The sequence below is a fragment of the Fukomys damarensis genome, unplaced genomic scaffold (genome assembly GCF_012274545.1).
Source record: "Fukomys damarensis isolate Sample0158 unplaced genomic scaffold, DMR_v1.0_HiC HiC_scaffold_19, whole genome shotgun sequence".
Lineage (NCBI taxonomy): Eukaryota > Metazoa > Chordata > Mammalia > Rodentia > Bathyergidae > Fukomys > Fukomys damarensis.
In genome coordinates, this window is record NW_022900931.1 from 26,218,471 (window position 1) to 26,231,752 (window position 13,282).

A 13,282-nucleotide genomic window follows, 5' to 3' on the forward strand; every position below is an offset into this window, starting at 1 on the left:
TTTTTTTTTTTTTTTTCCTTCTGCTATTGAACCCAGGGTCTTGTGCACCCTCAGCACTTGCTCTGCCACTGAGCTACACCCCAGCCCAAAGCAAGCTAGCTTTTCACACCCCCAGGTCTAACCATGCCTCACCATATTTTCTTCTATTTAAAAAAAAATTCTGTTGAACAATTTAGTACCACCTGTGTCAAAGCTTTAAACTTAGTAAATCAGCATTTAATCTTAAATCATGAAGAGAAATTTTTTTCATCTCAGTCTGTGCATGATGGCTTTGGCAGCTTGTATAGACTATTCTAAATTCCTCGTGACACTAAAAATGGGAAACTGAAGTTGTTAGTAGGAACTATTAATATTGTGAGCAGTTGTTGAATGCTTAATGTATGGCAAATAGTTGCTAAATACTTTATGTGTATTTAACTATCAAACCAGCTCTGTGGGAGGTACTGGCATATTAGCACATCCCCCCTCCTTTTTTTTTTGGTAGAGGGGATTGAACTTGGGACCTTCCACTTGTGAGGCAGGTAGCAGAACCACTGAGGTAAATCCCTGGCCCTCCCCACTTTATTTATTTATTTGGTACTGGAATCAAACTCGGGTCCTTGTGCTTGCAAGACAGGTGGCCGAACCACTAAGCTAAATCCCTGGCCCCCCATTTTTAAATCTATCTATCTATCTATCTATCTATCTATCTATCTATCTATCTATCTATCTTTCTATCATCTATCTATTATCTATCCGTCCATCTATCATCTATCATCTACCTATAATCTACCTATCAGTCATCTATCATCTATCTATCTATCTATCTATCTATCTATCTATCTATCTATCATCTATCTGTCTATCTATCTATCTATCTATCTATCTATCTATCTATCATCTATCATCTCCTGTCTCTCATCTATCTGTGGTGCTGGGGTGGAAGACAGGGCCTGGCGCTTGGTAGGCAAGGGCTGCCCCTTAGCTGAGGAGTCTGAGGTTCTCCCAGTCTTCATAGGACACACTGGCTAGTCTGAGCCCCAAACTTTATTCGAATGACCCTGCTTCCTTCAACGCTTTGTCTGGGGTCCACTCCTCCCTTGCCAGGCCTCCTGTGGTTGGGGGCAACCTCTAGCTCTGTAGGTCCAGTTCCATACCCCCAGGTCTTCAGAAGCTGCAGGCTGGGCTGGGCTGAAGTCAGCCCTGGGCAAAGGACCTGGGCTCCCTGAGGTCCCAGCTACCCACCCACCTTCGACCTACCCCTCTACCCATGTGGGTGCCTGGGGAACCACAGAGGGGAGACCAAGAAAACCAAGGGTGGACTTGGGGCCCGAGGTCAGCTGCAGACCAAAAGGAGAGGGGCAGGAACTCTGGTTCCGAGTCTGAAGCCCTAGGCCTCCACTCCGCTGGTCTCCCTGCTTCTCTCTCAGCCTCAGCTCATGAAAGAATTGAGTTTGGGCTGGGTACAGAGTGACTGTGGGGCCAGTGTGATAGAGCTCACTGAGGGACAGAGAAAAGTGGAGTCTCATGATGGACGGACTAGGAATTGGGGATTCTCTGCTGGGCCTCTCCAAAGCCAGAGGTTTGTAGGAAATTCTCCCTAGGGTCAGTTCCTGAGTGTATCTGAGTATTTGGGGGCAGGGTGCTAGGCGTGTTCTGGCGACAGCCCCCTGAGATCCGGGTTCCCAAGGTACCTTCACAGGACATCTCACCCAGCTTTGGGTATGGCTTTCCTCCTGCAGGTCAGCCCAGGCTCAGGAGCAGGTTGGCAATGCCCAGGACTGGTGTCGGTGTCAGGGTGCCAGCCGGGGGTGCCTGCCAGACAGAGGCTGGACCTGACGGATGGACAGACAGGCTGAGGGTCAGGGTCCCAGGCAGTCAGAAAACGGACTGGGGCTCATGCTGGGGGACGTGGATGGGAAAACTGCCACAGCCTGGAGTGAGAATGGCAGTGGGAGAGGGCCACGAAGGAACCGAACCGAGCCTGTATTTCCCCTGTGCAGCACATGCTGGGCTGTCCTGTCTAGATAAACCCTCCAGAAGCCCTCCAGGAGAGGCTGCTTTCACTCTGCACAGAGAGAGGTAGGGCTATGCGCTTGAGATCCACCACCCCGCCAAGAAGTTGAGGACCCTGAACAGGAACCCAGGAAGTGTGACTCGGGAAGCCCAGCTCTTCCCATGCTTTTCCGCCTAGAAAAGACCAGCAATGGGGGGAAGGGTGCAGGCTCCTGGTGTTAGGGGAGTGGTGGGGTTGGGGGTGCATGGCCCTGGGATGTGGGGCACAGCCTGGGCTGCACCACAAATAGTTAAAGGCCATGCCCGCCCCTTGATCTCCCCGCCTCCTCCTCAGCCACCTCCCAGCTCTTCCTGTCTGGTGCAACACCCTCCTGAGGCTCTCCCTCCCCTCCCACCCCTCTGCTCTGGCTTTAGTTTTCAGACTTGGCCTCGGGTTCTGGCCTCTGGGCTTTGGGGACCCCAGGTGGGGTGGTGATCTCCACCGTCCCGGTCTCTTGCCTCTTCCTCCAGCCAAGCCGGGGGATCTGTGACCTCTGGTCGGACTCCGACACTACTGCCCCCGAAGCTGTCCTATCCCCAATGGGGGAGTGAGAGGCCCCTGCTGGCCGGACATGGGCCTCCCTGCCGTGCCTGGCCCGCTGCTGCCACAGGTGAGAGGGAAGACTGGGCTGGTGGGGTGGGATCCGCCAGGCAGAAGAGGGCTACCCAGGAAGGGGGGAGGCTCAGGCCTTAGTCCCGGGCCTGAGTGTGGCAGGCAGTCAGCTTTCCCGGCCTCACAGCAGCCCAGGAGGCAGCGCCTGCGCTGGGGAGGAGAAAGTGAAAGCCTGGAACTTCATCCTGGCCGGCCAGGCCTTGCGTGGGGGCCCTTGGGGGCAGGGGCACGGAGCAGGGGTGGAGACCTGGCAGGTCGGGGAAGGAGAGGAGCTGAGAGGGTTCAGGGGTGTGGGCCATCCAGGTCCTGAGCTGGGGTCGGACTGGTCTGGGAGGGAGTGTGCTGGCTGTGGGGCCAGTGGGCTCTGACGGGCAGCCCTGGCTCAAGAAATGGGGAAACTAAGTCCAGGAGGAGACAGGCTGGGGGGCAGGTTTAGGGTGCATGAATGGGGCTATCTGCGAGTGGAGTGGGAAACAGGACAGGGGCAGGTGGTCAGGTGGAGCGGCCCGTCTCTAAGATGCTTGCTTTGCCCTTTTGCCCCCGAGTTGCTTCCAAAGGGTGGCCTTGGCTGGACTAAACTGCCTAGGCCACTAGACCCTCCAACCGCTTGTCAGTGTCCCCCAGGTCTCTCCAGCACCCCCCGCTTCCCTGCAGACCTAACAACCATCACTTGGCTTCTTATGCAGAGTTGTCTTTGGGGAAGTTGGTAGCAGGTTGTTGTCGTCACTGGACAAGGTTCCCTCTCTGGCTCAGCTTGTTTTGTTTTTTGTTTTTTGTTTGTTTGTTTTTTTTTTTTTTTGGTTTTTTTGAGACAGGGTCTCACCATGTAGTTGAGACTGACCTGGATTTCACTATGTAGCCCAGGCTGGTCTCGAACTCACAGCGATCATCCTGTCTCAGCCTCCCTAGTGCTGGGATTGCAGGCATGCGCCACCACGCCTGTCTGGCTCAGCTTGTTTTAAGGCACCCTGATGTTCCTCTGGGAGCTGGACTAAACCTCCTCACCCTGAGCCCTTCTCTCGCCAGTGAGGGACTTTCTTGCCTGTGGGGGTGGCCTCTCCTGGGTCGCTGCCTTTCACAGGGCCAGGAGCAGTGCCTGCCCTGCCTCCTTCTCTCCCCACATGTCCTCCTTTCCCTTGTCTCCTGAACCCCACTTTGAGCCCCTTTCTATCCAGCCCCTCCTCTGCCTGTCTCTGCTCTGGTCCTACATTTCAGTTCCCCCCACCCAACACCTGCCTGGACAGTGGTCTTGCTCTGTCCTCATCCCTCCTCCTATCCCAACCCACCCTCTCTTCCCTCACTGCCCTGCTGCCCCATCTTCATAATTCTGGGACCCCTTTACACTATAATTTCTTTATGTCTAAAATGAATATAGTGGTCACCACCTCCTGGAGTGATTTTTTAAAAAATATTTTTTATTGGTACATTTTAGGTATATACTACACTTGCATTCATCATTGGGTCTTGTGCCTTTACATGACCTATTTTGGTTCTTATTTTTTCCCCCATTCCACTAGCCTCCTTTCCTCCTGGTGTGATTTTAAGATTAAATAGATGGATACATGTGGAGTATCTATTCAATTTATTGTGTCTGTTTCAGGTGCTGGAATTACGGTGTGAGTAAACCTCTCTCTAGTTTAGGGTCCCGAGGGGAACAGGGGAAAGCAGGGAGAACATACAACAAACACTTGGCTTTTATGGTGATGTCCTTGGGTGTTTGCTGTACTTGTTCTCTGGGAAGCCGAGAGTAAATGGAGCTGTCTGGCGGGGGCTGGCAGCCCTGCCCACAGTGTGGGTGCTGTGTGGGGTGTGCATGGGAGGTGTGGGGGCCGGGAACACAGAACACAGGACTGAGCGTGGCCGAGTGAGCTGAGCTCCTGTACGATCCCGGAGACTAGATGGCTTGTCGTGAAAACCATTCCAGAAACACTGGGGAGAAAGGACTGCTGACGCCTCTCAGTGCTGGGACGTGGGGAGTGGAATGGGAGGGGTGCGCCTGGTCTAGTGCCCTTTTATGCTGTGCCAGTCCAGGAGCTGACTCCTGGGGTGCCGGGCCAGCGCTTCCCGATGACGTCTCTGACCCGTCTGTCTGTCCGTCCGTCGGAGCTGGGGAGCTGGACATTGACTGTCTCAGTGTCCTCAGCACCCAGGGGGCCTGGCATGGAGGCTGTGCCCTTGAACTATTTGTTGAGTAAACACAAGGACAAAGTATTGGTCTAATAGGTGAGGGAGGGAAAGCCTTCTAGAAAAGTGGGTTTGGAGCAGACATCTGAAATAGCTGGCTAGAGGAGTGGGAGGAGGCCCAGGAGCTGGGAGATAGATTTAGGGGAAAGCAGAGGAATGGGGATGCGGAATGAGTTGAGAGGTGGTGCGGACAGGAGCTGAACGCTTGCTGGGGTGACCACTGTGAAGAACTTCGGGTGGGAACACCGGGGTGCGTGGGGAGAGTGAATAGAGCCTGGACTATGGATTCAGGTGAAAGAACTCCTTTCCTTTCCCTTCCTCCTTCCCACTTCCCTTTCCTTCCCCTCCCTGTCTACATCCCTTCTTTCCCTCCTTATTCCCCAAGCACTCTCTGCCTGGACTGTGTCAGTACAACAGTGAGGACTTGGCGCGAACAGGCAGGGAAGGAGCGCCCCAGGGAAATCTGTTTGAAGTCAGGCCTGAAGATGGAAGGGACCCACGCACAGCTGTGCAAGCTGCAGCATGAGTGCAGATAAGAAAGTACGTGGGGTGCTGGCTGAGGCGCCTGTAATCCCAACTACTTGGGAGGCTGAGGCCAAAGGATTACTTGGGCCTACAAAGGAGTTTAGGGCCAGCATGGGCACCATAGTTGGATCCTGTCCCAGAAAAGAAAAAAAGACAGTGTGTAGAGTGGACTGGAGTGGGAAAGAGAAAGAGGCAAGCTGGGACAGCGAGAGGACGGAAGGGTCCTGGGGGTAGAGCCACCGGACAACTGGCAGATAGGATAGCACAGGGTAAGGGTAGAGGTCTTGGCACTGATGTGAAGAAGTTAAGAGACAGGACCTCTGTGTACACAAGGCGAGCAAAGCATTTCCAGCGTGCTGCGCATGGAGGACCAGCCAGGTGGAACTGAGGTCCCGCAGGCTGGGGAAGAAGGCCTCAGCCTTTCTCTGCCCCACACTGTGTGAACTGCACTCACTTGCCAGGGGTCCCCAGAGAGAGAGGCACTGGCTGAGACCTTGGAGAGAATGCAGGCATCAGCCCTGCAGGCGTCAGGGGCTTCACCTGGAAGGTAGATCGCAAACTCCCATGTGGGTCCTTCCGCCCTGCAGGCCTGGCTTTGGGTAGCCGGGAGGACGAGGCAGGTCTGACCAATGGCCTCTCTGATGTCTTGTCTCGCAGGGCTCATGGTCTGCCCGGGAGATTGTATCTACTTATCTGAAGTGGTTGGATTATGATAAGAGCCCAAAGTAGATATGGTCAGGTTACTGCTGAGTGTCAGGAGTTCATAAGGCATTGGCCTAGGGGTTCAGGAGCAGGAGGGGCGTTAGTAGGGTGCCCGGCGTAGTGGCTGTTGCGGGCTTCCTGGGTTGTGACATGCAATGGAAGAAACACATTTTAACTTCATGACACAAGACTGCGGGGGAAGGACACAGCACTCAGGTCTCTGAGGGAGGTGGCAGGTCGGGGTGAGACCACAGGGTCCATCTTGGCTTCTCTGCCCCACTCTGTAGCCCCTGCACAGGAAGTCACACTTCGCCGAAAGCCTCCACAGGCGGAAGTTGCAGGGGAGTTGGAGAGGTGCTGGGGGTGCCCTCGACTGTCTCTCCACAGACACCCCCTGCTTCCTGTCCTTCCCTGCACCAGATGAGAGGCCTCAGGCTGAGGTGGCCCTTGGTGCAAGCTCTGCTTCTATTCCAGCCATACCACACAGCTGCTGAGGGCTGGGGTCTGGTGCCCACGGATGGGAGTGGGAGCCCAGGGCCCTGGCGGTGTGGGGGTTGGGAGGGCCTGCAAGCCCCGTGGGTGGTGAGTGAGGACGGCTGTCCTGACTTGCCTGCTTCCTGTTCCTGGATGTCCAGGCCCTGCAGTTCTTCCTGTGCCTCCAGTTGGTGCAGGAGGAGCTGTGGGGCCGCAGAATTGGCCCTGATTGATTCCTAAGTACTGTCTTTGGAAGCCCCCAAACCTGACGCAACTCCCCAGATCCAGGCGGGCTGTGGGAATGTGCTGAACCCAGGGTGGGAGGGCAGCCCCGCTGTGCTTCTTGTTGGAACTGGGGAGTGCTGGGGGGCAAGTTCGAGAGCCCAGGGACTCGGAATGGGTTTATCTGAGGAGAAGGAACGGAAGGGGCCGAGCCTAAGGAAGGACACCGAGGGCAGGGCGGAGCTGAGTGTCCTGGGGGGCCAGCTCCTGACCTGAGGGGAGGAAGCCAGGGGTCGGGGGAGACTTCCCTTCGGAATGGAACAGAGAGGGAGGCATTTCCCAAAATCAGTGGGCCATGTGGGACAGGACCCACCACTTGGCTCCTTCAAGGGAGGAGGTAGAAAGGCGCTCTGAGTGGGGATCAGATGGGGTCCCCCTTGCTGGCTGGGCTCTTTCTTCTGCTGACTCATGATACTTGAGGAGCTGGGGAAGCTGCTAGTTCCCTCTACTCGGTGCTAGATCCCCTCCCTCTGGCCTGAGTCACTGGGGCGGAGCTGCTGGGAAAAGATTTTCCCTTTCCCGGATCTGCCTTAACCCCCAAAGTTCTGGAGGAGGACACGTATGCAGCTTGGGAAAGCCTCTCCCAACTCCCTCGGGGGAGGCTCCCTCACCGGGGGAGGCTCCCTCACCTCAGCTGCCCCAGGACAGGCGCTTTCCGGGGTCTGTCCACTGCCGGCTTTGCGTGCAGCCCTCTGGGTGGCATTCCAAGTGCTAACGACCTTGGGGCAGGGCGCCAAGCTCTTCTTGGGGAAAAGGAGCCTCTTGTTTAGCATCGGGAAACTTCCCATAATCAGTCCTTCCTGTTGCCCTGGAAAGCACTGCCCCTTAAGGGCTGCTGTTGGGCTTCTGCAAGTGGCGTGCCAGGTTTGTGGGGAGCCTCAGCCTTCTGGACCTGGGCAGTGGCCAGCAGCAGCTCCCAGCAAACAACAGGGAGCTCCTGTCCTGGCTGGGGTTTCTGTGATGGATACGTCTTTTGCTCCCTAGTGTCTAATATTTTTGGAGGACACCTCTATCTTTATATAAAGTGATGAGGAGAGAGAGAGAGAGAGAGAGAGAGAGAGAGAGAGAGAGAGAGAGAGAGAAAAAAGAGATGAGGAGAGAGAGAGAGAGAGAGAGAGAGAGAGAGAGAGAGAGAGAGAGAGAGAGAATCAAGACCCAGGGAGAAGCAGAAATGAAGCTGAGACAGAGCAAAGTCTGAAAGGAGAAGCTGAATTCCGACACCTGGCTTTTGTTTTCTTGAAACTGGAGCCAGAACTGGGAAAGCCCTTCAGCTTCTGTGGGTTTGGCCTGAGGCTAGCCTGCCTCCCAGAGAGTGTTGTAGTGCAAAGGGCACCGGGACTCCCCAGCACCTCAGCTTCTGACCTGTTATTCCTGCTGCGTCCTCACCTTTGCTGGGCTCCCTGTCCTGTGACCCATGGGCCTTTGCCCTTTCTTGGCCTTCCAGACTTTGTCGGCCCCCTGCCCCATGCCTGACTCCCTCAGTTTTTGCTCTGACTGCTGTCCCATCTGTCCTTGCCAATCTGCGGTATGTGTGTCCATTTACCTGCGGGAGGAAGGGGCAGGGCCCCCAGTAACAGAGCTGTACAAAGAAATTCTTCCCTTGGCTTCTGCCCACTCCCCAGTAGGGGCACCTGGGGACACCACTCACCTCCATCGCCACCTGACTTTTTCAAAGTACTTTTTGGTGGTGTAACATAATCCAGGCAAGTTCATGGGACCTGACCGTTCACCCCCAAGAGTGAGCAGGACACGAATGCACTAGGAGACACACACCAGCCAGAGAGAGGCCATCCCCCATCTTCTGGGTGCCCCTCAGAAAAAAGGGCCATCTTCAGAATAGACTGCCAGTTCCTGACCCAGTTCCAGACTGGGTGTAGCTCATGGAAGAGTGCATGTCTGGCATGTCCCCGGCTCCTCCCTGGCACAGTGAACGACAAGGAAACACTAAATCTCCGAGTCAGGGCACAGGGCCGGCCTTGGGGCCTGTTGCCCTTCTGCTTACCTTAGAAGACAAGCACTAGATGGCCCGGTGCCGGGAGGGAGGCCCTCGGAGCAGGGTCCTGAGCAGCAGTGCCTGCTTCCCCTAATGGGACTCCCTCCCTCCATCTCCCCCAGGTGCTCCTGGCTCTGCTGCTGGGGATATTTTCATCAGGTGTCATTGGCCTGGTCCCCTCCTTTGGGGATCGGGAGAAGAGGGACAGTCCGTGTCCCCAGGGAAAATACAGCCATCCTCAAAACAGCTCCATCTGCTGCACCAAGTGCCACAAAGGTAGGAGGGGGTAGAGACAGGGCCTGCAGGCTCCAGCTGTCTATTCCAGCTGTTCCGGGTTTGGGTCCCTGCCCCAAGCCTCTCCCCTTGGCTGGGATTCCCTCCGTCCTTCCCTGTCTGGGGACTTTGGGGAAGCGGCTCTTGCCTTGGGTGCCCACAGCAGCCTGGCCCTGATGTGCTGCTCTTTCTCAGGGACCTACCTGCACAATGACTGCCTGGGCCCGGGGCTGGACACCGACTGCAGGGTGTGTGCGAGCGGCACCTTCACGTCCACTGAGAACCACTCCCCTGTGTGCCTCACCTGCTCCAGCTGCCGGGAAGGTCAGTCACCAGGGGCTTCCTGCAAATCCGTGCTGGTGGTGCAGGCAGGAGTGTGTGCACACATGTGTGCATGGGTGTGTGTGAGTTACAGACACACATGGCCAGGAGTGTCAAGAGGGGATGCAGGGGCACAAGCTTGTCATCTCAGCTACTCGGAGGCTGAAGCAGGGGGATTGTCTGTTCCAGGCCAGCCTATGAAGTTTAGGGACCTAGAGACCCCATCTCAGTGAAAACTAAAAAGTGCTGGGATGTCCTCAGCAGGAGAGTGCTCTGGGCTTGATTCCCAGTATTGCCCGGAAAAGCAATGAAGGGCTCACATCTCCTCTCTTCTCTTACCAGAACTGCTCCAGGTGGAGCTTTCCCCTTGCACAGTGGACCGGGACACCGTGTGTGGCTGCAGGAAGAACCAGTTCCGGAACTACTATGGGGATACACATTTCTCGTGCACCAACTGCAGCCCCTGCCTCAACGGCACCATTACCATCCCCTGTGAGCATGGCTGACCCACACCCACATCCTCTCCCCAGCCATCTCCCAGAAGGAAGGGCCCCACCTTTTGCCCCTTTTTCCTAGATGGAGCTGTGTCTCTCCTTTCTGCGCCCAGGGTCTTCAGGTCTGGCTGCCCCACCCTGCTGCTCCACCCTCCTCTGGCCCTCCTTTACCTATGCACTTCTCCCTGCAGGCCAGGAGAGACAGAACACTGTGTGCACCTGCTACACAGGCTTCTTCCCAAGAGGCAGCAAGTGTCTCTCTTGCAGTGAGTGAGTATCCGCCTGCCAGCTGCTGGTACAGGTAGGGGGTACGGGGTGCCCTGGAGTGAGGTGGTGGCAGCGGAGAGCTAGTGGCAAGGCAAGGGAGACCCCCAGAATGCTCAGGCTCTTACTGGCTGGGTGGGTGGGTGGTGGGAACCTGTGGCTATAATCCCAGCACCCTGGGAGGCCAAGGCAGGGGGACTGCAGCAAATCTGAGACCAGCTGGGCAAGTTAGTGACTTATCCAGACCATCTCAAAGTGAAAAAGGGCTGGGTGCGAAGGCCTTGGGCTTAACCTCCAGTACTGAACCACAAAAAAACATGAAAAAATGATGCTAGGTAGTTAGTTCTTTCCTTCCCTCTTCCCCACAAAATGGTCTTTAAACCTTAAAAAGCACTAGGGGCAAGAAGCTCAGCCCTAAGATTTGGAACCCTTCCAAAATCAGGTTTTTGGACCCTTGGGCAATGAGTTCTACTATGGATTTGTTACTCTAGGATGTATACTTTCACGGCTGTGAAATCAGACTGTGTCTCACAATGGATGCTATATCACAGTTTAACAGTATTGTGCACGGATGTGTGTGTGGGATGTAAAGAATAGCACCTCTTATTACTTAGCGTCTTAGGATTGCTGAGTGTGCCCCCTCACCCCAGGACCCCTGACCAGACCTCCACAAAGCCTGTTCTTGTACACTCACATGTGCAGAAGAAACCTGGAGGGTTCTCAGGGGTGAATTAACCTAGGTTTAGACCCCAGGCTCACTGCTTACTGCCTGGGGAATGTTGGGCAAGTTTAAGATCTCTGAGCCTTAACTTTTCTTACCTATAAAGCAGGGAGGCTCAGAGGTAAGGCATTGCCTAGCATGTGCGAGGGCCTGGTGTAGATTCCCCAGCACTGCAACAAGTGTCTGACACAAAGCTATTTATTTTCTGTCTTTTCTGCCAAGTGTCATCTCTTCTTGAAGGAACTCTTATACCCATCCCATGAGCTTGTGAGATGGCAAAAGTGCCTCTCCCTGCTTTTAGATTCTGGGGAGGACTGACAATCTCAAGTTTCTCTGTGCAATTCTCACACACTGCACTCCCCAGGGGTGCTCCCAGCATACAAAGATGTGCTGGTTCTATAGAGGGCTTTCTCATGCATATCTGACCCCCTCTCCAAGTCAGGTAGTATAACTAGCAGTGTCATTTGAGAAAAAGCCCTTTAACATCTGTGTTAGCTTTCAGTTGCTCTGACAAATCCTGGGTAAATTTATAAAAAGGAAAAAAAATTGATTTAGGTTCATGGTTTCCAAGGGTTCAGTCTATGGTTGGCTGGCTGTGTTTTGGGGCCTGAGGTGAGGCAGCCTATCATGGTGGGAATGCACAATGGAACAAACCTGCTCATTTCACCGTGGGTGGAAAGTAAAGAGGGTCCTGATACCTTATTAGAAAGCACACCCTAATCACCTAACTTCCTTCCATGAGCCCTGCCTCCTAAAAGTTTTACCACCTCCCAATAGCATCACAGGCTGGGAACCAATTCTGTAACACATGAGCCCTGCAAGGACATTCCAGATCCAAACCATAACACCCCTCTATGCCATAATGTGACCCACAAAACGAGGATCAATAGCATCTCAAAGACAGTTACCATTTCCTGAGCACTTACTACGTTAAGCCTAATTATCTCAGTCCTCAGGACTGGGTGGGTGTAATCCCTAGGACACTGAGGCTCAGGTGAAATGGCTTACTTGGGTCACACTGTCAGCCAAAGAATGGGCTGGAATTTATACCCTGACTTTGCTTTTTTGTTTTGTTTTGTGGTGGTGCTGAGGATTGAATGTAGGACTTTGTGAATGCTGGGCAAGCGCTCTACTACTAAGCTATACTCCCAGCCCTGCAACCTGGATTGCTTTTAACTTTTTTAAGTACAGCCTTTTCAAGATCCCTTCCAATTCTTTTTTTTGGGTACTGGGGATCAAACTCAGGTCTTTGTGCTTGTGAGGCAGGTGGAAGAACCACTGAGCTAAATCCCCAGCCCAAGATCCCTTCTAATTCTAAAATAACACGATTCTGTGATTATCTATGCTTCATTCTTCTGCATTTGTTCTCAAGAGAGGTCAAATTCCATTAGGTTAAGAGATAGCAAAACTATTTTAAAGCAAAGAATTTCCAACAGTCTCTGTGTGTTTCCTTCTGTGTTCCTCTAAGTGAGGCTGCCTCTGTTCACCAGTGCTCTCTCCTCTCAGATGTAAGGAAGAGTCAGAGTGCTCCAAGTCGTGCCCACGCTCTGTAATCAGGCCCCCCAAGGACTCAGGTGAGAAGTGACGGGAGCCCACGGCCCCTGTCCTCCCAGTGGCCCTCCCTCCCCTCACCAGATCTACTTGATCTCCAGGTACCACAGTGCTGTTGCCCCTGGTGATCCTGTTAGGCCTTTGCCTTTTATCTCTGCTATTCATCGTCTTAATGTGCCGCTACCCGAGGTGGAAGCCTAAACTCTACTCCATTGGTGAGGACAGACTTGGGGGCACAGGTGCCATGGGACGCAAGTGGCTGGGCAGGAAAGGGGGGTGTCTCCTGCTGGCTGTGGGAGGTTGCTGCACCAGGAGCCCCGTCCCTGGGGCCCCATAGCCGCCCAGGCGTGGCACCGCAGGCCCACAGCCAGCCCCGCACAGGGTGAGAGGGGCAGAGGGAAGTGAAAGTCTTGACACTCTGTTTCTTTTTTCTCAGTTTGTGGGAAATCCGCACCGGTGAAAGAGGTGAGAGGAAAGCCAGGCCACCCCCAAACTTCCCCTTCCGCTCCTCCGCATCTCCTACCACCCAGACACTCACTCTGCACCAGCCGGTCCCTTAATCCATCTCACCCCAACCCCTGTCTAGAGCAGAGAGGCTCTTTGGACTCCCTATTGTGAATGCTGGACCTTCTCTCTTTCAGGGTGAGCTGCAAGGAATTACGATCACTAAGCCCCTCACCTCGACCCCGTGCTTCAACCCCAGCCCCGGCTGCAGGCTTGCCTCCACCTCCACGCCCCCGGACTGGCCGGACTTCAGGGATGCGGGGCCCCGACTTCTGCGGGCCGAGCCCATCTTCTCCCCGGGGCTCATGGCTGCACCCGTCCCCACTGCTGGCCACAAGAGGGAAGAC

At 54.6% G+C, this 13,282-nt stretch overlaps 2 protein-coding genes across 2 annotated transcripts in view; both read left to right on the forward strand.

The window, feature by feature from the left end:
* The window catches only part of Scnn1a (sodium channel epithelial 1 subunit alpha), a 23,467-nt gene extending 20,881 nt beyond the window's left edge, over positions 1–2,586 (forward strand). The window contains exon 14 of the mRNA XM_033765951.1: positions 2,506–2,586. Coding sequence (XP_033621842.1) covers positions 2,506–2,586 — 81 coding nt within the window. The remainder of the gene's footprint in view (positions 1–2,505) is intronic.
* On the forward strand, positions 2,314–13,282 carry Tnfrsf1a (TNF receptor superfamily member 1A; the record flags this gene model as incomplete). The annotated part of the gene is made up of 9 exons (XM_010611718.3): positions 2,314–2,645; positions 8,930–9,083; positions 9,276–9,404; positions 9,744–9,893; positions 10,087–10,165; positions 12,387–12,454; positions 12,533–12,646; positions 12,868–12,896; positions 13,073–13,282. Coding segments are annotated over exons 1-9 (972 nt in total), but the record flags the coding sequence as incomplete, so codon positions are not given.